At 52.5% G+C, this 24,432-nt stretch overlaps 1 protein-coding gene across 1 annotated transcript; it reads right to left on the bottom strand.

The window, feature by feature from the left end:
- Positions 1 to 847: 847 nt before the first annotated feature.
- On the bottom strand, positions 848 to 20,090 carry TNS4 (tensin 4). The gene is made up of 12 exons (XM_030808078.1): positions 19,652 to 20,090; positions 11,911 to 12,334; positions 10,389 to 10,813; positions 8,259 to 8,345; positions 7,820 to 7,945; positions 5,647 to 5,739; positions 5,452 to 5,529; positions 4,018 to 4,086; positions 3,004 to 3,172; positions 1,868 to 1,936; positions 1,595 to 1,621; positions 848 to 989 (listed from the first exon to the last, which is right to left on the bottom strand). The coding sequence occupies exons 1-12, from the start codon at positions 20,088 to 20,090 to the stop codon at positions 848 to 850; spliced, it is 2,148 nt and encodes a 715-aa protein (XP_030663938.1).
- Positions 20,091 to 24,432: the final 4,342 nt, after the last annotated feature.

Below are 24,432 nucleotides of genomic sequence, written 5' to 3'. Positions count from 1 at the left end.
GGCACATGCCTGTAATCCCAGCTACTTGGGAGCCTGAGGCAGGATAATTGCTTGAACCTGGGAGGTGGAGGTTGCAGTGAGCCTAGATCACACCACTGGAGTCCAGCCTGGGCGACAGTGAGACTCCATCTCAAAAAAGAAAGAAGCGGAAAGAAAAGATGGGGTGATACTCATCTGCAAGGGGGTGCAGGACAACTGGGTCTCCTCTGACCATGGGGGCAAATTCCCCTTGCTGAGCTGCCCTAAATACCACACCCAGCTTGGCCTGCAGCATCCTGGCTGGGTGGACCCAAAAAGCCACCCAGAAAGTGGGAAAAGGGACAGAGGAACAGATATGGAAGGAAATAGAGTCTATCCATTCCCGTTTTGTAGTCAATCTTTGACCATCACCAGCTGCAAGCCAGGGGCCCTGTGGGTCACCTCCAGGCACGTGCTGTCTGCCATGAAACAGGGGCTGCAAGTCTCTCACTCAGACTGTTGTGTCGGCAGAGCCCAGGTCGATGGGGTCAGAGGGTCCTTGGAGGTTATTTTCATGCAGGGGTCTTCAGAGGTGTGCATGCTTCAGAATCATAGAGGAGCGTGTTCAAATGCCCACCAGCATCTGAGAACAGCTGATCTTGTCTATTGGTCTCCTTCTATGGTTGAGGAAACTGAGGCCTGGGGGGTCTGGATGATGGTGACTGCTGAAGGCCATAGCAGGTTCAAGGGTGTCAACTTGATGCCAATCCCCCTAGTCCCATAGATTGGTCTGTCAATACAGCCACAAGCCGCACCCATTCACGGGGTGGAGGGAGGCTCCTTATCAAGCCCCTGGAGGTGTTGGGAAGGTGCACAGGCAGTCTCTCCCCTACATCCTTTCTGCATCCTGCAGCAGAGCAGTCACCAGGCTGATGACCTGCGAGGCTGGCTGGACTGTGTCATACTCCGCAAAAAGGTGGCACATGTTCTCCTGAGGCTCTGTCTGGCTCTTGGCCACAAACCCAAAGATCCTGGTGGGGGAGGGCAGTCTGAGTGAGGGGTGGGATGCAGGGAGGCATCAGGCTGGTGGGAATGGGGTGGTGGGGGGTCCTCAGCCTGCACCTCATTCCTCCCTGCCCCTCCCTTAGCCAATTGGCTCCAGCACCTCCTTATGATGGGGCTCCCTGAGGAAGGAGATGCCTCTCCCATCAGACTGGGAGATTTCCGGGTTCAAGCTTTGGGTTTTCTTTGCTTTGAGGGGGGCTCCTTGAGGACAGGACCTGTGCATTCCCCATTAGAGTGGAAGCTCCCTGAGGGCAAGGATGCATCTTGATCATCAGACTGGGACATTCCAATAGCTTGAGGCTCCCTGAAGTTAGAGCCTTTGCCTCTTGCAGAAGATTGCGGGCTCCTAGGCTCATGTCACCCCCATCAGCCCAGAGGCTTTGAGGGCAGTCAAAGTCTTTCCCATTAGATGGGAGCTCCCTGAGGACTAGAGCCTGTGCCCTCATCAACACCTTGGACTATTAAAGTCAGAATGGTGCCTCTTTCCTTCTCTAGCTCCCTCCCCATGTTGGGTTTGGGGCCCTGAGACAGGGACCCCTCTTTGGTAACAGAGTAGACAGGAAGGCCTTACCAGGAGGGTTTGCAGTACTTCTGCCACCTGTAGGAAAAGAACATGATACTGAGTAATGAGGCTTCGCTCCATGCCACAGGACCCTGGAGGAGCAGCAGGACTGGCCAGCTGTGTCCCCACCCCACCATGCCCCACCCTACCCTCATTCTGTCACCCTGACCCCTTGAGGTTCACAGGCTCCCTCTGGGATCCCAGTCCCAGAGTCAGCAGGACACCTTGGTGGGCAGCTGGGCCCTGGACGGCCTTCTTAGTTTGGCCCAGCCTTGAACTTACTTCCGTTGCTCAGGGTCCATACCACAGAAGCGGAGGGTGGTGAGTGGGTAATGGCGCCGGAAAAATACCCTAGGAGGAGGTGGGGAGAGAAGGGAAGCGATGAGAGCCTGTCCCAGTGTCACCCTGCCTCCAGCATCTCTCGTTCCCCCCAAGCTCAGGGGCCCTGTCCTCCAAGAAGTCTCTGGGTTAGACCTCGACGACCGCTATGGCCTTTCCCACTGGGGGGCCCTGGCGCCCCGCTCCTGCCTCTCTTCTCTCATGGGGCTTGTCTGCCTGTGTCTTACACTCTGGGGTTTTCTATCACACCCCTACCATGCCATTTAACTTTTTTTTGGCCCCTAACTTTTTGAGGACACGAATTACGTCTTGGTCGTCTCTTGTTCCTCCCTGTGAAGTGCTCAGCCCTGGATCAGGCTCCTGTTAGACTGTGAGATCTGAGCCTGGGGAAGGAATGATCTCATTCCTCTCTGGGTCCCAGTGGTCAGCCAGAGTCTGGCCTAGGGAAGATGTTCCATCAATGGGTGCAGGCATAATCAGCACCCATGAATACTAGTTAACTCTATTTCCTTCCTTCCTTCCTTCCTTCCTTCCTTCCTTCCTTCCTTCCTTCCTTCCTTTTTTCTTTTTTGAGATGGAGTTTCACTCTGTCACCCAGGCTGGAGTGCAATGGCGTGATCTCAGCTCACTGCAACCTCCACCTCCTGGGTTCAAGCAATTCTCCTGCCTCAGCCTCCCAAGTAGCTGGGATTACAGGTGCATGCCACCATGTCCGGCTAATTTTGTATTTTTAGTAGAGATGGGGTTTCACCATGTTGACCAGGCTGGTCTCGAACTCCTGACCTCAGGTGATCCGCCCACCTTGGCCTCCCAACGTGTTGGGATTACAGGCATGAGCCACCGCGCCCGGCCCCCATTAACTCCATTTTCATCAGTCACCGTGAACAGGGGCTTTGGCAGTGGAGTGAGGCCTGGAGGAGGCAGGGAAGCTGCCTGGAGTCACTCAGCACATCACTGGCCCTGCTGGGTCATCCAGAACCCTGAACTCAACCTTCATCCCTGATCCGAGGCTGTCTCAGCTGTCCCCTCCAGCTCTACTCTGCCAGCCCCGCAGCCCCAGGGCAAGGGAAGGCCCTTACTTCCTCTGGACATCCGTCAGGGTGATGCCCTGCTCTGTGACTTTGAAGTGGACCACGGTGGGCGTGGGGAGGACGTCCCTCTCAAAGGTGGTGGAGATGGCCTTCTGCACCGCCAGGGCTCCGGTCAGGGTCTCCACGCTCACTGAGCTCAGGTAGAGGGTGTGGCAGCCTGTGGGAGGCAGACACTGTGCTGGGGCCGCTGACCCAGGGCCCAGGTTCTCCCTCTGCCCAGGGCCAGGGGAGGGGGTGAGTCTCCTGTTCAGGAATCCGGTGGAGCTCCTCTTAGAGCCACCCAACAGGAAGTGGGTGTGTGGGTGATCACAGTTTGAGGCCAACCCCAGAGGGCTTTGGGATCTTCTGTGGCTTTGCATCGCCCTGGCCCCTGGCCCTCCAGCAGGGGAGGGGAAGTTGCCCTGTGTGTAGGGGTGCCCAGGAAAACGTCCTTCTGTCCACACTTAACGGCTGCCCTCCTCCCCACACCTCCACCTTCAAGGTCTTGGTTCTTTGGCAACGGTAGGGACAGAAGACAAGAATGTGGAGGGAAATTGTTCGTGCTCAGGGCATAGAGCAGGAACAGTCACTGAGACAAGTGCTGATGTGTGCTGGCCTCTGGGAGTGTGGGTCAGGGACCTTCCCCTGGTGAAGGCTCCAGGACTCAGACCTGACACCCCACAGAGGATCCCAGACCCAGAATCACCTCCAGGGCAGGTTTCTCAGACCCAGAGAGATCCTAGCATGTGTGCACGTGCCCATGTGTATGCAGGAGGGACTGTAAGTTCTGCCACTCCACCCACCCCCCACCCTGCTTCACTTCCCTGCTGGCCTCTCATCTTCTGTTTTACAGGGGTGATGGGGAGGGGGTTGGCACCTTGTTAAAGATGCAGAAACAAAGCTGAGATGGGAAACACGTGTGGACCTGTGCGTGTGTGCGTGCATGCGTGCGTGTGTGCAGGGTTGGGAGGTGCCCTCTTGGGGCACAGCCAAGCTTGGCGCCTCCCTTCCTGTACCACTCACCCGCAGATTTCTTCTGGCAGGAGGCTGGGCTGTCTGTAGAGTCCGAGGCCCCATCTGCACCTCTCAGTTCTGAGCCAAGGCAAAGAAACAGGCCCCCCAAAGGGGCGGGGGTGGAGTGAATGGACCCCTCTCACAGGAACAGGCCTCATGAATCCCTTTGAAGATCTCCCACCTCCACCCCCAACTCCAGGAAGTGACTCAAATCAGGTGTGATTACCGTAATTGTAATTAGGCAAACAGGCCACTTTGGGCTTCCTAAATGCTTAGTTTGCAACCCTTTTGATCTCTTCATCCCCTCCTCGCCCCCCTACCTCCTAGATGCTAGATGGCTGCCATGATCTTGTCCTCACAGGCCCCTGACCTCCTCACTTCTTTTGGACCCTGTCCCAACCCCTGACCTGTCTTTGCAGAAAGCGAGGAGGCTCTCACCATCGCTCCTCTGGGGCTCCCTTGCCCTGATGCCCTTCCCAGAAACAGCCCTTCTTGAGCTTCTCCTGCACACCCCGAGATGATCTATTCCATCTGAGCTGCCCCCCTACCTGGCTGTATGCTCGGGATAGGGCATGCTGATCTGAGTTCAAGGTCTAACTCTGTGGGCCTTTGGGCAAATTACTTAACATATAGAACCCTCATTTTCTTTTCCTTCCTTTCTTTCCTTCTTTCTCTCTTTTTTTCTTTCTTAGATGAAGTCTTGCTCTGTTGCTCTGTCGCCCAGGCTGGAGTGCAGTGGTGCGATCTTGGCTCACTGCAACCTCTGCCTCCCTGGCTCAAGTGATTCTCCTGCCTCAGCCTCCCGAGTAGGTGGGATTACAGGCGCCCACGACCACGCCTGGCTAAATTTTTGTATTTTTAGTAGAGACGGGGTTTCACCATGTTGGCCAGGCTGGTCTCGAACTCCTGACCTCAAGTGATCCGCCTGCCTCGGCCTCCCTAACTGCTGGGATTACAGGCGTGAGTCACCGCGCCCAGCCCTTATTTTCTTATCTGTGAAATGGGGATGATAACAGCAAAGTCTACTTCACAAGCTTTTGGTGAAGCATGAATGGGTGAGTGAGTGCTCAACAAATGCTGGACCTGGAAAGAGAAAACCTCTCCAAACTATTTGATTTAGGCTCTTTCATCCTTTCAAAGCAGGCTGCTATTTATCCAACATCCATTCTATGCCAGGCATTGCGCTGAGAGCCTTGCCACAGCTATCTCATTCAGTCTGCACAGCAATCCTATAAGTAGGTACGATGAGGAAACTGAGGCTCAGAGAGGTCAACGTTCTCAAATTTTCACAGCTAGGAGGTGGAGATGTTGAGCGACTCCAGTGCACACAGTTTTAACCGTGACACTAAAATAATCCACCAACAAGGTAGGAGTGAACCTCATTTCTAGTGAGAACAAACAGGTCCCCCACCTTGGCATTGCCTCTTTGGGGCCCAGACCCACCTCTCTGTGGGATGGTGAGTTTGCAGGGCAGGGCCAGGGCCATGATGGAATGCTGGCACACGAAGGCAGAGAGGCTCCCTGAAAGGAAGCAAGCAGCCCTGCATGAGTAGAGCTTCCCCAGCCCACTCCTTAGCTCAGAACGGAGACTTCGCTGGCCCCCCATCCCGGGGGAGCCTGGAGGCTGGGGAGTCTCACCAAAGTAGGGCTCCTCATCTGCTCCTTTGAGATGCACTCCTTTGGCAGACGACTCGATGAGGAAGTGTCGGATAAGGTCATTGCTGTCCTCACCTGGACAGAGAAGAAGAAAGCGTGCATTCGGATAGAATTCCACCTTGTGGCTGGGTGCAGTGGCTCACGCCTGTAATCCCAACACTTTGGGAGGCAGAGGCAGGAAGATCACTTGAGGTCAGGAGTTCGAGGTCAGCCTGACCCACATGGTAAAACCCCGTCTCTACTAAAGACACACACACATACACACACACACACACACACACACACACACACACACAAAAGCCGGGTGTGGTTCACATGCCTGTAGTTTCAGCTACCCGGGAGGCCGAGGCAGGAGAATCACTTGAACCTGGGAGGCAGAGGTTACAGTGAGCCGAGATTGTGCCACTGCACTCCAGCCTGGGTGACAGAGTGAGACTCGGTCTCACCGGAAAAAAAAAAAAATTCCACCTTGTCCATCCCCCTGACTCTCCCTCCCACAGAGGAGGTGCCAACACATCTGCTCAATGGCTCCAGCCACACCCTCTTCAGGAAACCTGTCTCTTCTTCTTTTTTTGGGGGTGGGTGGGGAAACTTTTCTGTTGGTCAAGAGTTATCAGGGATTTTTTTTTTTTTTTTTTTTTTTTTTTAGACAGAATCTTGCTCTGATTGGAGTGCAGCAGCATGACCTTGGCTTACTGCAGCCTCAGCTTCCTGGGCTTAAGGAATCCTCCCACCTCAGCTTCCTGAGTAGCTGGGACTACAGGCGTGCCCCACCATGTCTGGCTAATTCTTTTGTAGAGACAAGGTCTCACTATTTTGCTCAGGCTGGTCTCAAACTCCTGAGCTCAAGCAGTTCTCCTGCTTCGGCCTAGGGATTATTTTATTTTATTTTTTTTAGACAGGGTCTCATTCTTTGGTCCAGGAAGGAGTGCAGTGGTGTGATCATGGCTCACTGCAGCCTCAAAGACCTCCTGGGTTCAAGGGATTCTCCTGTCTCAGGCTCCCAAGTACCTGGGACTGCAGGTGTGCTCCACCACACCTGGGTAATTTTTGTAGAGACGGGGTTTTGCCATGTTGCTCAAGCTGGTCTCAGATTCCTGGGCTCAAGTGATCCTCCTGCCTTGGCCTCCCAAAGTGCTGGGATTACTGGCGTGAGCCACTGTGCCTGGCAAGGACACTTCTTAATTATTTAGATAAATGTCGACTCTTTGGTCTGGTTTCTGTCTCCCCCTGCCCACCAGGTCATCTCTGCTGGAGCCACGCTGGCCCCGGGGGTGGGGAGGTGAACAATGACCTTCTGACTCCTTTCCACCAGTCCACAGTGTCCTCCTCAGTCTGGGCTCATTGCCTCTTGCAAGGCGTCCTTTATAAGTAACACCTTCCCCAGAGGTCACTTTCTTATTGTGACAGTGAGGCATACTGTCAAGAACACAAGGCTGGGTGTTTCATCCTTCCTTTATCACTTAATTGCTCTGGGGTCATTAAGTAACTCTGGGAGCCTCCGTTACCTCATCCGTTAAACAAGAGGGTGCAATCCTGGGGTTTGAGTGAGGCCCTACGACCCAGGTACCTTGTACTGTAATCATCTGTTTTCGTCTGTCTCCCTAGTGAGGTGGTGTCTGTGTCTGATTCCTCTGTGTCCCTGCTGCCTCACTAAGTGCCTGGTGTGTGGTGATGCCCCATAGATGTTTGCTATCAAATGAGCATGGGAGACCACAGGAAAGCATATAAGCTATCACACACACATGTGCTGAGCTAGTACACACACGTGATAAACTATCACCCGTGAGATAAGCTAGCTACGTGTGTAATCACACATTAGGATCCCTGGAAATGAATCCAGTTTGACTCCAAAGAGAGCAGCCTAGAGGGGGCTAGGACCCTCCTCCTTCTTTCCCACCATGAGGAAAAAGCAGGGAAGTGGGGGCGGGGCTCGGGAAGGCAGAAGCAGGCAGGCTTGCTGTGAAAGGCGTTTTTCAGGGTGCCTTGGGGCTGGAGGGCTTCGGGGAGAACACTGGGGTGGACGCTTGTCCTAGGAGTTGTTATAAGACTGGCGCCATGTCACCCTGAAAGCTAGTGCCAGAGCCAGGACTGGAACCTACCACACCCCGCTGCCTCAGTGAGGCCTTGAGTGAGCACAGAGACAGACGCATACCTGGTCGATTCTGGGCAGATGTGGGAACCTCCTGCACCTTCAGGGCCAGGCCGAAGGAGCCTCGGTATGAAGAGCTGTCCCTTATGACAAAAGCTCCTGGCTCCTCCTTCCTCAGCAGCTCGATTGCTGGAACAATCCTTGAGTCAGAGATGGACACCGCCCCACCTGGACACCCTCTGTCTCCAGCCCCGTAGGGTCTTCACAGAGCAGATGTTACAGAGTCACCTTTTGTCCCCAGGAAGTTCTTTCTACTGTCAAATCTCCACCATTCTTGCTGTGGTTCCTACTTCCTCGGGAGGTCATGAGGTCAGCAGGACATCCCCCTCCCCCGCTTCCCAGGACCCACTATTTGCCATTCCTTAACTGTAACCCAGGGCCCTGCCTGATGCAAAGGGCAAGACCCAGACCCTATTCTGGGGTCGCTCGCGCTTCCTTTTACCTTGCTCTCGGGTGATGTTTGGCTTAAACCAGTATTTAGATGTGTCCATCACGAACTTCATGGTGGGCTGCATGTCCCTGGTGGGACCTGGAGACAGACAGAGAAGGGGGACCCTGTAGGCTGGACAGACGGGAGCTGAGGGATGTTCACCAGAGAAGGCTGGAGACCCATCCCTCCTCTATTGCCCCAAGGTTTCATTCAACCACCATCCCAGACCCTAACCCCATTCTATCTCCAAACTGCCTACGATGAGGGAAAATCAAACAGAAGGATGCCAGGGTTTGGTGCATCTAGAACTCAGAAGTGCCCTTATATCCTTGGTAATGAATAAAAAATGAATAGATACAACCTCAGTTTAAGGAGAAATGGTTTCTCAAATCTAGTGTTGAGTCCCCTGGTGAGGACTGAAATAAGAGATAAACAAAGAATTCTCAAATGCATCATGTTTGATATCACATTCTCCTCCATCTTCATAATCCTAAGAATTCCTTAGGGGAATATTCAGCTTGGAAAAGAAAATGGCAGAAAACGTGACGGAGAGGAAAATAGCAGATCCGGGCAGAAAACACGCCCCTGGGAGGCGGGAGCCTGGGTCTTGACTCTGATATGGGATAACTGAAGCTCAGAGGGGACCAAGTGGACTAAACAACTTCTGAGGGTCTTTAATGTTCCAGTAGTCTATGGAATTAAAATGAATTTTGTTTTAGGAATATTTTGCAGAATTTGATAAGATCTGGGGGTATAGTTAGTGATATTATGGGACCAAAGCAAGATGGGAATATCACTAGGCTAAGTAAATGTGCTCTTTGGGATGCCAAAATGGCCATTTCCCTGGGTCCCTAAGGCAGAGAGCAGTAGCTGTCAACCTTGGCGGCTTGAAGAGGAGTGTTGTGACCAGTTACTCTCAAGTAACTCCTTCAAAAAAAGTACTGAAATCTGCAAATGCTTTGTCCTAGGAAAGCAATCAGGGCAGATGCAAAGGCACGCCAGAAGTGTCATTTTCTCCTGCTTGCCTCCACATGGCTTCATGAGTGGGAGTGAGCAGTGGGCTATAGTAAACATTCCACCCCCACCCCCTCTGGAATCGCCTTGATGCCTGTGAGTGTCATGGCCAAGTGGGGGCTGAGAAGCCCCCCAGCGGCCGAGGGAGGGGGAACAGGGGGTTGGCAGGGGACTCTGCTCATGGGAGAGGCATCCACAGGGTGCTAGAGCTTAGCTTCTGGGCTTACTGCTGTAGATTCTGGTTGATTTTGTTCTCCTTGGACGCCTGTGGTCTCAGACTCCGGGAAGGAGGGTGTTTGCTGTTTTGTGGTTTTCAGCTGTCTGAACTGGAATGCATTGTCTGTATTACCCCATCCACCCCCTCTGTGTTCTCGTCATCCTCGAACGTCAGAGTCAGAACTGACTCGCCCTCTTGCTCTCCTTGAGTTAGTCATCAAGCACATCCTGAGGGTCGCCTGGTTCTGTCCTCTCTCCTTCACCCCCACTGCCCCACCCCAGTTCAGGCCCCTGCTATCTGTTGAGCTGCCAGGGTGATCCATTGAGCGTGCACCTCTGACCCCATCACTCTCCTGTGTGAGGCTCTCTGATGGTACCCTATTGCTTAAAAGGCAAATTCCATTGTTTTTTTTTTTTTTTTTTTTAGCTTAGCATTTAAGGCCTTTCACAATCTGGTTTCAAATTACTCTCAATGATTTGAACCTGCACCCAACATTCCGGCATTTCCTGAACATGCCATGCGCTTCCACACCTTTATGACTGTGGACCCCCTGCTTTCTCTGCTGGGAATGCCTTTCCTCTCCTTCTCTTGCCACAAACTTCTGATCCACTTCCCAGATCCAGCTCGATGTCGCTTCTTCTGTTCTCCAGACTGAAAGAATCATTCCTTCAGCTTTGGCCCATATGATTGAGAATATCTCTTTACCTCCGCATTTATCCTACCCTGCCGTGATGATTTGTTTTTGTCTCTTTCTAAACTGTGTCCCTCTGTGTGTCCTCACTACCTGGCATAGTGCCGGACACACAATAGTTGCTCAATAAATGTGTTGACTGGCTGTTGTAGAAACCCACTGGCACTTTGTTCCTCCGAGCCAAACCTTACATTGCTTCAAATATTGGTTTAAAACGTACCCTCTGGGCATGTGGTGAAGGGGGCATCTGACAGTGTCTGGCTGTGGCTCCTGGTGGCTGGACAGGGGTTGCTGGGAGAAGCAGCTCCAGGTTGAACAGAGTTCTGGTGTCCTGGGGTCCGCTGGGGTGGAGAAGACCCTGGTTCTGGGCAGCCGTTGATCAGCACGATGGGTATGTCCACCATGGAGTTGGTGATGGATGGGGGGCAGCTGCTGGCATGTTCTTTGGCCAGCAGTGGAGAGTGGGGTGCTCTGGGTTGGCCCATGGTTAGGGTGGGGTTTCTGGGAGCCTGGAAGTCACTGGGTCTCGTACACAGGGACACTGAGCCAAGGCTGTGGAGGCTGGAGGAAGAGCTGGCTGGACTTTCCAAGGATCTGGAAGATGACTGATGGCTGGAGTGGCTGGAGTGCAGGAGGGACTGGCTGCTGCAGTGGGAGAGAGAGTCAGACAGGGTGTTAGGGCAACAGGTGGCTCAGGGGCTAGAGCCAGGCTCCGGATCTGGTGATCTGGGTTCCCATGGCTTTGGCCAAATAGAACACTGCATACCCCACCCCCTAGAGTCCACAGCAAAGTGCATGCCTACCTAATCCTCAAGGGATGGTAAGGATACAGAAATGTCCCTGGATGGTAGGGTCTTTGGTCACTTAAAGTAGCCAGTGAGCTGACCCCTGCAGGCTTTGGGCATAGGCTGGCCCACATTCCATCTGCTTTCCCAGCCAGGCCGTTCTGACTGAGCTGTCAGATCAGGACCTCCTCAGGCCCCCATGACTTCCAGGAGCCCTGCAGATGGGCTGGACCTACGCTGGACCACACCATGGCTGATGCAGAGGGAACTCCCCAGCTGCAGGAGAAGGCCAGCTTCACATCCAGCCAGACTTCTCCCTGAGCTCAGAGGCCTGTGCCAGTGGGCATGGCTGTGGAATCCCTGGCCTCCGTGCCAGGGACTGCCTTGGCCAGTGGCTTTGGAGGTGGAGTGGGAAGCAGAATCCTGCGGTTTGGTCTTCCTGGGGCAGAATGGGTGTTCATGTGCCTGCAGTTCTGCCGTGAGGTCTATAGAGAACTGAGCTGGGATGATTGTAATGGATTCCCAGGCAGGGCTGCCTCCCTCCTTTGCTAGGTTTTGCCAGCAACAGAGGAAGGAACCTTTTTATTCCTAAGTAGTTCATCTCAGCCCCCCAATTCTATATTTATAGCCCTGTGTTTTGGGGTTTAAAAAAACCTTCCTTGAGATGGGTTGTATGAGGGCTGGAAAGGATATAGATGAGCCTCATTAAGGCAACAGGTCTTTTCCCAAAAGGTAGACATAAGTCAAGACTTTTTATATTGAATTGTATTCTAAATGCTTGAGGACAGCTTGAGATCTGAATGGCTGTAAAAGCAAACATTCGCTTTTGGTTTTGGTGCATGCCCAGATTTTGCTCAGACAGAGCAGGGTCCCTTTCAATGATTTTAGGGGGTGCGTGCGTGCGTGTGCCTGTGTGTGTGTGTGTGTGTGTGCAATGTTAGAAGCTACAGAACCTACCTTCCAAACATATAGCTGACATCAGACACTGGGCTGGCTGACAGCACAGAGATCCTGCTGCCCCGCTGTGGGGCCAGGCCTCCCAGCTGCTTCTCCAGTCTTGGAGAAGCCACCAGCGGGGAGCCCAAGCCGTGGGGGCTCGAGGCCTTGCCCCTCATGCAAGGGATTGAGATGCTGGGGGAATTTGGCGGTTGAGGGGAGAGACCCTCTGAGGGGGGCAGAGGGCGCTGGTGCCCCCTGCCCTGGTTCCCAGAGAAGATGAGGCTCTCACTGCTGCTTCGTGTCTCTTGGGGGACGTCTCTGGAAAGGAGGAGGCCACCACTGCGAGGGGAGCTGAAGGGTGGGGTGACAGAGGGGCTGGAGCAGCGCTGGGGGCCATCGTGGCACCTTGATCTGGCGGAGGTCACCTCGATGTACTTTATGTCTTTGGGGGAGAAAAGCAGAGCATTGGTGAAATGCAGGAGCCTGGACTCACAGAACAGAGAGGCTGGAAGTGTCCTCAAGGCCATTCTGTCCCCCTCTTTTATAGAGATGAGGAAACTGAGGAGAGGAGAGCCCAACTCCACCTTCAGGGCCCAGTTCCAGTCACCCTTCCTGTGACAACTTCTCTTGGGTGAGGAGACGCAGTAGAGGACCCAGGCCTTGGAATCAGACAGACCCAGGCTTCAGATCTGGCTCTGCCACTTATTTTCTGAGAGAGTTTGGCCAAAAGACTTTACCACTCACGGCCTCAGTTTCCACACCTGTAAAGTGGGGCAACTGCATCCAGCCTTTTGGTGTTACAAAAAGGATGAAGTGAAACTCATGTAGGCAGCACAGCACTGTTCCCGGCACAGAACAGGTGCTTAAAAACTGGGCAACCCTCTCCTTTGTCTGTGCCCTGTTCGTAGGTTGAAATGGCCACTTGATGGGTTGTACCAGTGACACTTTCTGATGCCTCTGCTACACAGGATGTGTGAAAGTAGTTTCTCTGAGGCTGGGCACGGTGGCTCACGTCTGGAATCCCAGCACTTTGGGAGGCCTAGGCGGGTGGATCACCTGAGGTCAAGAGTTCAAGACCAGCCTGGCCAACATGGCAAACCCCATCTCTACCAAAAATACAAAAATTAGCTGGGCACCTGTAATCCCAGCTGCTTGGGAGGCTGAGGTATGAGAATCGCTTGAACCCGGGAGGCAGAGGTTGCAGTGAGCCGAGATTGCACCACTACACTCCAGCCTGGGTGACAAGAGTGAAGCCCCATCGCCAAAAAAAAAAAAAAAAAAAAAAAAAGGAAGTGGTTTCTCTGTACCTGCAATGAAAGCAGGGATTCTCAAGCTTGGTTACACACTAGACTCACCCCAGGCTGTGCCTCGTGCCAATTAGATTAAACTCTCCAGAGGGTGAACCCAGGCCTCAGTTTTGTTTGTTTTCCAGTTTTTCAGGTGAGTCTAGTAGACCATGAATGGCCCAGCAGGACCATATCACCTGGGATCCACCCCTACAGAAACATAATCTGCATTTTAGCGGGGCCACCCAGGGCATGTGAATGTGCCGTGGAGTCTGAGAACCCTGCTTTGGAGCAGGCATTCCCTGAGCACAAGGGCTTCCTGCATTCTTGAGCTATGGATCTCCTGGGGATCGTAGCTTGTACACAGGGGTCACCCAACACACCCCAGGCTGCCGATGCGCTCCGGCGCTCTTTCCACTCCCCGGTCAGGGCACCCAGGACTCTTGGGATTCTGAGGCCTTGTTCCTCTCCGGAGGTTGGTCTTGGGGTGGGCTGCTGTGAGGTTCTCCCCATGATGAGGATGAACACCCTTCCTCCTGACCTGGGGGAAGGGAATTGTCCTTGGTGCTATTCCAGCAAAGCTGGAGGAAGGTGGGGGTTAATGAGCTGCTCCTTTCTGAAGAGTGTGAGTCTTGCCTCTGGCTTCCTGGGATGGAGGCTGGGGAAACTGGGGAGAACGTGCACCCTCAGCTCCCACCTGCCTGGGGCCCTGGCACATGTACTGTTCCTCCCCATTATGACTGTGGAGCCCCAGCCTGCCCCAGCCTGCTCCTGGGTAGGGCCATCTGGCCCTGCTCACGGTCACTGCCTCTGTCTGAGCCTGCTTGGGCCATGGTGGGGGTAGGGAGTTACATCAGATGAGCAAGGGCTGGCAGCTGACTGGGGCTTGCTGCTCAGCGGGTGGAGGAAGAGCCTGGCTTTGCAGCAAAACAAACCTGGGGTGAGTCCTGGCTTTGCTGCTTTTTAGCCAAGGGCATTGTGTAACTTTCCTAACCTCTCTGAGCCTCAGTTTCCTTATCTGCAAAGTGAGGTTCTGAAACCAGTCTTCCAAGGTTATGGTGAGGATGAAATACAATAGCTTGGAGCCTGGCCCATGGTGAGGCTCGAGAGAGGAGCATTTCCTACCTGCCTGCTTTTTGGGGGCAGTATTGGCCAAATGGAGCCCTTTTCTGGCTAAGGTGGGGATCTCTCTGCTTAGAAAGATGACTGCAAGATGAGAGTCTTTGGGGCACTGTATTGTGGGCTCTGGAAGAAAAGAGATCTTGGAATGGGTTGGATTCTTCTGGAAGGCTGGAAAGCACAACTTCAATTTTTATAGGACTTTATAGTGTTTACACCAGTAATCTCCTCTGAACCTTATAATAGCCCTTGAGCAGGGCAGGCATTATTTTTTACAGAGGAGGAAACTGAGGCTTGGAGGAGAGTGGGGATGGAGCTAACACTTAGCGTACAACGATGTTTCATAGAGACTGGTCTTTATTGAGTGCAATGTGCCAGGACCACTACGAACACATTGCTTGTATTAGCTCCTTTAACCCTCATGACAACTCTATGGAAGTAGGGGATATTATTAATGCCCATATAACAGATGGGAAATCTGGAAGGCTCAGAAAGGTGAAGTGAGTTATCCAATGCTGCACAGCCAGGGAGTGTTGTTGAGCTCTGTTTAGGGACTGCTTCTTCCAGGATGAGGAGGGGCTCCTTGGGACCCTGCTCCAAGGCCTTGACCTGTGAGAAGCTGCTTGGCTGCTTTGGGGAGGGTCTCTTGGCACGGTGAAGCTCTGGGCTCCCTACTCACTAGGCCATTGAAACATCCACCAGGGACCTTGCCGGGGGCGCTGAGTAAGGAGAGCGGGAGGGGAGGGAGGAGCCCCGTGCTCACCTCAAGGTGGGTGTGGCTGGGGGGCGGGGTTGGGGGCCTCTACCCATCGCAGGGGTGCAGTCACTGTTTACTGGCCTGTGGGGCAAGTCTGAGCAGTGTTGGGTGGGTGCCGGCCCCAGCCCCAGGCAGGCGGGTGAGTGGAGGGAGGGCGTGTGGGTGAAGGGTGGAGAGACAGTTATTAAACACCCTTCACTTGGGGCTGGTAAACAGCCTTGCCTGGCAGACCTTGTTGGAAAATGAAAGTGAGGTGCCTGTTCCAAAGATGGGGTGGGGAGTGTTGGAAAGGATAAAGAAAGGGATATGGTGTTTGCTTCTAGGAACCACATTCCCTGTGGGATGGGGGCCCCCAGGGCAAGTTTAAAGGAAGGCAGGGGCAGGGAACCTAGGGAAGATTTGTGAAGCGCCCAGGAGGTCGGGTCTCACAAGAGGAGCCTGCAGACTGCCTCCAAACGGATGGATTCTGTGATGCCCCAGAGGGCAGAAGACTAGACTTTAGAGAGAAAGGACAGTGGCCTATGGAGCCCAGAACGCTGGGATTTGAGGCCTGACCTATCTCTCCCTGGCTGTGTGACTGTGAGCCATCACATACCCACCCTGAGCCTCAGTTTCCTCATCTGTAAAAGGAGATTTCCACTATTTCCTTCAAAAGCCAGACACGGGGATCGTTGGACTCTTTTTTTTTTTTTTTTTGAGACAGGGTCTCACTCTGTTGCCCAGGCTAGATTGCAGTGGCAGGATCTCGGCTCACTGCAGACTCCACCTCCAAGGCTCAAGTGATTCTCCCACCTCAGCCTCCCAATAGTTGGGACTACAGGTTCGTGCCATCACACCCAATTAATTTTTGTATTTTTAGTAGAGATGGGTTTTCGCCATGTTGGCCAGGCTGGTACATGGACTAGTTTTTTTTTTTTTTTTGAGATGGAGTTTTGCTCTTGTTGCCCAGGCTGGAGTGCAATGGCACGATCTCGGCTCACTGCAATCTCCGCTTCCCGGGTTCAAGCGATTCTCCTGCCTCAGCCCCCTGAGAAGCTGGGATTACAGGCACACACCACCACGCCCGGCTAATTTTGTATTTTTAGTAGATATGAGGTTTCTCCATGTTAGTCAGGCTGGTCTCGAACTCCCAACCTCAGGTGATCCGCCCACCTCGGCCTCCCAAAATGCTGGGATTACAGGCGTGAGCCACTGCGCTCGGCCTTTTTTTTTTTTTTTTTTTTTTTAAGCCTGGGCTGGGTGAAATGGCTCACGCCTGTAATCCCAGAACTTTGGGAGGCTGAGGAAGGAGGATTGCTTGAGGTAGCCTGGGCAACATAGCGAGACTCTGTCTCTACAAAAAGTTTAAAAATTAGCCGGGTTGGCAGGGCATGGTGGCTCACACCTGTAATCCCGGCACTTTGGGAAGCCAAGGTGGGCGAATCACCGAGGTGGGCGAGGTCAAGAGTTCAAGACTAGCCTGGCTAACATGGTGAAACCCCATCTCTAATAAAAATACAAAAAAAATAACTGGGCATGGTGGTGGGCACCTGTAATCCCTGCTACTCAGGAGTCTGAGGTATGAGAATCGCTTGAACCTGGGAGGCAAGACTCCGTCACCCACCAAAGGAAAAAAAAAAAGAAAAATTAGCCGGGCGTGTGACATGTGCCTGTAGTCCCAGCTACTGGGGATGCTGAGGTGGGAGGACTGCTTGAGCCCAGGCATTCAAGGCTGCAGTGAGCTACGATCACACCACTGCACTCCAGGCTGGGCAACACAACGAGACCCTGTCTCAAAAAAAATATGTATATATATTTAGGGGAAATGTCAATATAGAATTGCCAATGTCTAATTTTTAAATTTTGCCAAGTTAAGACAAAGAGGAACAGTAAACATCTCCTAGCATGGTAATGTCAGAGTGTCTTTCCTTGAACAGCCCAAAAGCAGGAAGGATGAGATTGTAAAATGGCAGGGGATCCTCCACTCCGAATACATTTCGAGGTAAGAGAACTCACCAGAGTTGTACACTCAGAGTTGTACACTGCTATGGGCCAGTGAGAGCTTTGTCACCAGCAGTAGGGTCTGCGGGGAGGATTTTGGGTTCAGGTGTCTGCTATTCTTAGTGATGGTGGAGAACTTCCCAGTGGGGAGCTGACCTGGCTGGGCTCTCTGAGGAGGTAGTGAGCTCCCAGGCATTGCAGGTGTCCAGGCAGACGTTAGAGGAAGAGATTTTTTTTCTCCATCAGAAGGGGCCAGGGCACAGAGAGGCAGCTTCCTCAGGACCCTCTGGCCACTGCCTGCCTTACATTCCCTGTTCCCCAGAGTTGGGTGGACACATGTTCACAATGGCATGTGGTGCCCAGGGCATCTGTGGATGTGGACCCATGCCATCAGCCCTAAGCTGATCATGAGCCCGTTCCGTGGAGGAAGGGCCTAGTTGTCACCAACCCCCACCCAACATTTGAGGACGTTTCACAGGGACTGGTTTTGCCCCAGCTGGCCTTGGACATGTGGAAATCCAGTCCTGGGCCGTGAATGGTAAAACCCTGGGCTTGCTCCTGCCAATAGTAATTAGGCCCAAGACGCCTTTCCTGCAGTGACATGCCCATGACTGGCCTTAAGAAACAGGAAGACCCTTGAGGGACAGTTTCTTTAACAGGCCTGGCAGGCAATGCTTGGTGAGAGGGGACAGAGCAGGCAGGAGCCCAGGAGCCCAGGAACCCGGGGTGCCAGAGGGCCTGGGTGCTGGGCTGGCCTCCACCTCAGAGCCCAAACCTACCCTGGGGCTAGCCCGATGTGCAACCCCAGTGTTTAATAAAAACAGCTACCATTTAGAATGGCATATAGTGTGCCAGGATTTGTGATGAGCAGCCAACAAATGTAATTTCTTTCAATCCCCATAATACCCTTTGAGGTAAGAACTCTCATTATCTCCATTTCTCAGATGGGGAATCTGTGACACAAGGCAGTGAAGCAAGCAGCTTGTGAAAGCTCTGCCTGATGCCAGCCATTAGGCTAGACTGGCTCCTTACTCAACCCCAGCAACCCCAGCTTTCTCATTTGCAAAATGGAGACAAAATATTCGGCCGGGCGTGGTGGCTCACGCCTATAATCCCAGCACTTTGGGAGGCCGAGGTGGGTGGATCACTTGAGCTCAGGAGTTCAAGACCAGCCTGGCCAACATGGTGAAACTCTGTCTCTACTGAAAATACAAAAATTAGCTGGGCATGGTGGCAGGTGCCTGTAATCTCAGCTACTGGGGAGGCTGAGGCAGGAGAATCGCTTGAACCCGGGAGGTGGAGGTTGCAGTGAGCCGAGATCGTGCTGTTGCACTCCAGCCTGGGTGACAGTGAGACTCCATTGCAAAAAAAAAAAAAAAAAAAAAAAATTCAGCTCAGGGAGTGGATTGAGAGGATTGAAGATTCTACATAAAGTGCTCAGCACAGTGTCTGATATGTGTCCAGTAAGTGTAATATCTTATGGCTCCTATCTCTAATCCTAATCATGCACCCTTGCTGGTAGTTTAAAGCCTTGGAGGCCTCAGTCTTCCAACCTGTCTAATGGGGCTGCTCCTTGATCCTCATCAAAAGCATACTTGAAACTCTTTGTTCAGGAAACTGAAGCCAGATGTAGGAATTTCCAGGTTCCTTTGGACTCGGTGGTGCCCTGGAATTGGCTTGTATCAGCTGGTTAAGAGCTGATTGTTAAATTTTCAGGATTTTGTCCAGCTAGTTACTAAACCCAGTCATTATGAATAATTACATTATGTACACTTACAATGAAATAACTTACATTAAAAACAAAGGTAATAAATACTCAAAATTCGTCACATCCCAACTATTTTATGACAATATCTCCCCACCCTCCATACTATTATCTGTGCTCTCAGGGTTATTTACATCTATTGTGTCGGTGTGGTGGCAATGCTGTGTAACAGCCTGCTACTCCACATGTCTCCAGCTCCTCATTCAGTGACATCATGTTGGTAGCTTGAAATTGGCCACGGTGGGAGAATTTACACTGTGGAAATGGGCAGAAGTTTCAAATCAGCTCCCTCTGCCCCTGCTCCCCAACCAGAGAGCCAGGTAAACATTCACCAGCATACCACTGCTTGCACACTGCCGGGTCCTTATCCCAAGCAGATGCCCCAATCCTTCCATTTCCAGCATGGGCCTCTCCAGAAAGATACTCCCCTAAACAAGGACAGAGGTCCCGATAGCAATCCTACCAAAATTTCAGGGGGGCCCAGGTTAGGCTCTGAAGTGAGACACCCTAGGACAGTGGGGGTCTGGGATCCACATTTATTGAGCTCTTCCTTATGGGCATGGCACTGCACAAAACACTTTCTATAGGAGCTTATTGAAGTCCTCATAAAATCATAGAAAATCGGTATCTATCACTTTCCAAACCCAGGAACCAAATAGAATTGGCCAGTGAGGGAAACTTGTATTTATCCCCTTTGTGTAGCACAGAAAACAGCGGGGTTAGTAACTTGGTTAGGTTTGCACAGCATCTCCCAACAGGACAGGGTCCCCTTCTCTGTACATAGGAAAATCCTTCTTCCTCATGAGGTCTGGCACCAAGCTCCCCTCCTGGTACTGTGCCCCAAATCCTTACCCAAGGCTTCAGGTTCCTCCTTCGTTCTCATTGACATGGTGCTCTGGGTCAGCTCAGCCTGGGAGCCCCCAGTCCCTGGGGGAAGCAGCTGAAAGGTGGGGTCCAGTTCCAGAATCATCTGATTGAGACTCTCCAGTGAGAAGTCAATGTAGGAGTCAAGGTCCTCCGGGGTCCCCAAGGCCTGCTCACCAGGGGACGGCAGGAAGCAGGTGGCTTTGGCCTCCGCCTGTGGGGCTTGCTGGAGTTGGCCAGGGGGCCCCATGCAGGGCACGGGGGCCATCAGGGCCTGGGCTCTCCAGCCTTCCGTGGTGTAGTAAGAACACTGGGGTGGCAGGCTGGGGCTGGGTGCTGGGTGCAGGGTCCTCCTGGGCTCGTCACAAGGCGCCAAGCTGACAGCACGGCCTCCTGCCAGCAGTGGGCTGGACATCACCTGGGACATGGTGGGAGTGGTGACCTCTGCAGTTTACCTCTGGTTTTCAGCCAGCCTCACTGACATCCCAGAGATCTCACTTGCCAACCAGGAGCTCCCAGGATCTGAAACAGTCCAAGAGTGGGAACAGAGTAACTTCTGTAGGTGAAGCCCCTGCCTCCCACCCTCCATACAAGGGCTAATTTATTCATTCATTTAAAAGCACGGATGCTGGAGCCAGACCACCTGGGTTTGCAGCCTGGCTCCACCACCTACCAGCTGTATAACCTTGGGCAAGTTAATTGACTTCTCTGTGCCTCAGTTCCCTTGTCTATAAAACAAGTTAATCATTGTAATGTGCTTAGAACAGCACCTGGCACATAATAAGCATTATGTAAGTGATCATTAAATAAAATAACTTCAGTAGATGTTTACTGAATATCTACTACATCCCAGGTGTGTTTATTAAGTAAATACTATCTGATGTTTACTGAGTAATTATTATCCACATAAGCTCTGGTATTTTTACATAAAGCCTTTAAAAATCCTTATAACAACTGTATAAGGTAGGTATTATTATCCCATTTTACAGGGAGAGAACTGAGGCACAGAGAGGTAGGTAACTTGCCCAAGGGTCACACTGCCAACAAATGTAGAGAAGGACTGGGCCCTCGGCTGCCTGATGTCCAAGCGCCTGCACTTAGGCCGGTTGGTGAAACAGACAAGTAAGTGGGTGAACAACTGTAAGCAGTGTCACGAAGGAGGAGGGGAGGGACAGTGGACATTCCTAGTTTAGTAGGGAGGTTAGGGAGGTCTTCCTGGAGGAAGGGACGTGCAAAGGGAGATAAGAAGGAAAAGCAAGAGGTAGCTGCGCAAGGTAGGTAGGGATGAGGAGGCAGAGAGGAAGGTTTAAAGTAGAGGGGATGGGCTGGGCGTGATGGCTCACGCCTGTAATCCCAGCACTTTGGGAGTCTGAGGTGGGCTAATCCCTTGAGGTCAGGAGTTCAAGACCAGCCTGGCGAACATGGTGAAACCCCATCTCTACTAAAAATATAAAAATTAGCTGGCATGATGGCACGTGCCTGTAATTCCAGCTACTCAGGAGGCTGGGGCAGGAGGATTGCTTGAAGCTGGGAGGCAGAGGTTGCAGTGAGCCAAGATCGAGCCAATGCACTGCAGCCTGGATGACAGAGCAAGACTCTGTCTCTAAATAAACAAATAAATAAATAAGTAAACAAAGTAGAGGGGACCATTTGTGCAAAAGTCTGGCCAGCAGGGAAGCTCACAAGACACTATTGAGCACCTGAGTAACAGAGCACCTGGGGTGGGTGGAGGAGATGGGGCGGGGGAGGCAGGCTGGCCAGATCCTGTAGGGCCTTGCAGGCTGGGCTCAGGACTGCCAGCTCAACCCTGAGGGCAACAGGGAGGCTCTGAAAAGTTTGAGCTGGGGAGTGACATCATCAGATGATATTCATTTCCTTGGGGCTCATTTGGGAAAGACATGTCCCAACTTCCTCATTTTCCTTACTGTGAAAAGTCCTTTCCATTGTCTAACCTTAATGTCACATGCTAGTTTCTTGTAGGTGGGGCTTGGTAAGGAGGTAAGAGGTTCTGGGACTGAGGCTGCCAAGAAAACTGTACAGAGCTGCAATGTGCTGGTTGCACTCCCATTGCCTGCTCTGAGCTTTGCTGCCGGTCCCCAGCCCCCACCAACACCCCGCAACTCTCTCTCTTCTCATTGCCAAGATGCCTCCTTTATGTCCTGCTTTGGAGTCAGACCTTAGCACTGGAAAAGGTATCTGAGACTAGCCTGGGAGAAGGGAAAGTGGACTCTGGGATCCGAAGGTTTAGATTTGACTTTTAGCTCAAATAGCTCCTTATGACACTGTGACTCTGACCCTGAGTTTCCTCATCTATGAGATGGGAATGAGAATTCCTGTACCCTCCCAGAGAGTGTTATGGAACCAGTGAGGTGCTCCTTGTGAAGGTAGTTAGGCAATTCTAAATAGTACTTAGAAATAAGGACTTATGGAGTATAACAGCCTCATAATAGTAGCTTCCATTTATTGAGCACTGACCATGTGCCAAGTAGTTTACATACGAGCTACATTTGGTAACTCAATCCTTTCACAGCTCTAGGAAGTACTACACCCTATTGTCAGTCCTCTTGTTTTTTTTTTTTTCTTGAGACAAGGTGTCTCACTGTTGCGCAGGCTAGAGTGCAGTGGCACAGTCATGGCTCACTGCAGCCTTGACCTCCTGGGGCTCAAGCGATTCTCCCAGCTCACCCTCCCGAGTAGCTGGGACTACAGGCTTGTGCCCTATACCCAGCGAATTTTTTGTAGAAAGAGGGTCTCACTTTGTTGCCCAGGCTGGTCTTGAACTCCTGGGCTCAAGTGCTCCTCCTTCCTCGGCCTCCCAAAGTGCTAGGATTACAGGTGGGAGCCGCTGTGCCTGGCCTTATTTATTTATTTTGAGTTGTCAGCCCATTTTACAGATGAAGATGCTGAGACTCGGAGAGGTCAAGAAACACGCTTCACATCTAGAAAAATGGTGGAGCTGGGATTCAGACCCAGGTGTGGGATTTTGGAATCTTAATTCCTTATGCTAAGGGAGGAGACCACCCCTCATGTTGTCTTATGCCCAATTTCTGCCTCCAAAGAAAGAAAAAAGTAAAAGCTAAAAGACAGAAATGAAATCTACAAGCAGATAGCCCGGTGCCACACCCTGGGCCTGGTAGTTAAAGATCGACCCCTGACCTAATCTGTTATGTTATCTATAGATTACAGACATTGTATAGAAAAGCACTGTGAAAATCCCTATCCTGTTTTGTTCCGATATAATTACCGGTGCAAGCAGCCCCCAGTCACGTACCCCCTGCTTGCTCAATTGATCACGACCCTCTCACACGCACCCCCTTAGAGTTGTGAGCCCTTAAAAGGGACAAGAATTGCTCACTCGGGGAGCTCGGCTCTTGAGACAGGAGTCTTGCCGATGCCCCCAGCCGAATAAACCCCTTCCTTCTTTAACTTGGTGTCTGAGGAGTTTTGTCTGCGGCTTGTCCTGCTACAATGCCACATGGAATTCAAGTGCAGAGGGACACCTGGGATCTAGAGAGGGGGCGTGATTGGCTGAAGGTCGCACAGGTTTCATGAGAAAAGCCAGGGCCCCTTCCCCTCTCCTGCCTCCCTGGATCCCCGCGGCTCCCATAGGTCTGATGCCAGACTTTTCCTTGGCCAGGTCCTGCAGGGGGCGGGGCATCCCGGGCACGGGAAGCTTTCTATAAATGGAAGTGGAAGGGAGCCGGCCTCTGCGCTCCCGCCCTCCCGGGACAGCTGAGGACACAGAGCCGGAAGCCCGGCTTTTTCCACACAGGCTCCAAGTGGACTGGGTTTGTTCGGACAGGATCTGGGCGCTCCCTGAAGGGTTTTCTGGCTGTGTCCTGCAGAGGAGGCTGGGGCTGCTGACTTTGCAGAGCTCAAGGAGGGCCGGGTGTCCCCTCGCAATCAGGACCCAGTATACCTGCTTACTAATTTGGACACAGCTTTTGTGCCACGCTGGGCAAGCGTCCTTTCCTCTCTGGGCAGACCTCAGTTGTCCCATCTGTGTGATGGGGATATGATAATAACAGACACTGAACACCTTGTTGAGGAGGGTGCTATTGCTGCAGGGCTGGAGAGGTTGAGGAATTTGCCCAAGGTCATACAACCCCAACTGTGAAGTGGGGTTTAAACCCAGGTGGTCTTGCTCCACGGTCCCACACTTTTAGCCTCTGCTGCTGCTTCACATATTTAAGAACACTGTCCACCGCTGCCCCTTCTGGGATTCTGGAACCAAGAGGGACAGACCTGGAGCTGAGCAAAGGGCAGGCAGCCCCTACGATCCTCTTCAGCCTCCCCTCACTTTTAAGGCTCCGCGATGCCCTTGGATGTACCAGGGCAGGGCTCCATCTTACTCCTGTATTCCTGAATGCTGCCCCCTTCGCGGCCCCGCACACTCCTCTAACTTGCTCTTTCTTGCTGTAAGTGGTGGGGAGAGTCCCTGGGCCCGGGGCTCTGTGTGGTTGGGAGGCACGGGGCGGGAGCAAGGAGGGCTCCAGCCACCTCTGCCCTGTTTATAGGTGCCCCCTACCCGCTCCCACTTCTGATTCTGACTCAGATCTCTTTCCTTGTTCCCAAGGACTCTGGGGAGTCCTGGAGCCTTGGCAAATCCCCTCTTCTGTGTCGTTGCCAACCTCTTCTCCTAACTTACTCTCTCCCTACCAGCCCAGGTCAGTGAAGGGAGAGGGTGGGGCAAGGGTAAAGCTTGAGTCTCCCCCAAAGCACTTTGCCTCATTAGCCGAATCTCCACTGCACCCCCTATTTTTGAAAAC

This window comes from Nomascus leucogenys, unplaced genomic scaffold (assembly GCF_006542625.1).
Source record: "Nomascus leucogenys isolate Asia unplaced genomic scaffold, Asia_NLE_v1 Super-Scaffold_285, whole genome shotgun sequence".
NCBI lineage: Eukaryota > Metazoa > Chordata > Mammalia > Primates > Hylobatidae > Nomascus > Nomascus leucogenys.
This window is presented reverse-complemented; position numbering and strand designations above follow the sequence as displayed.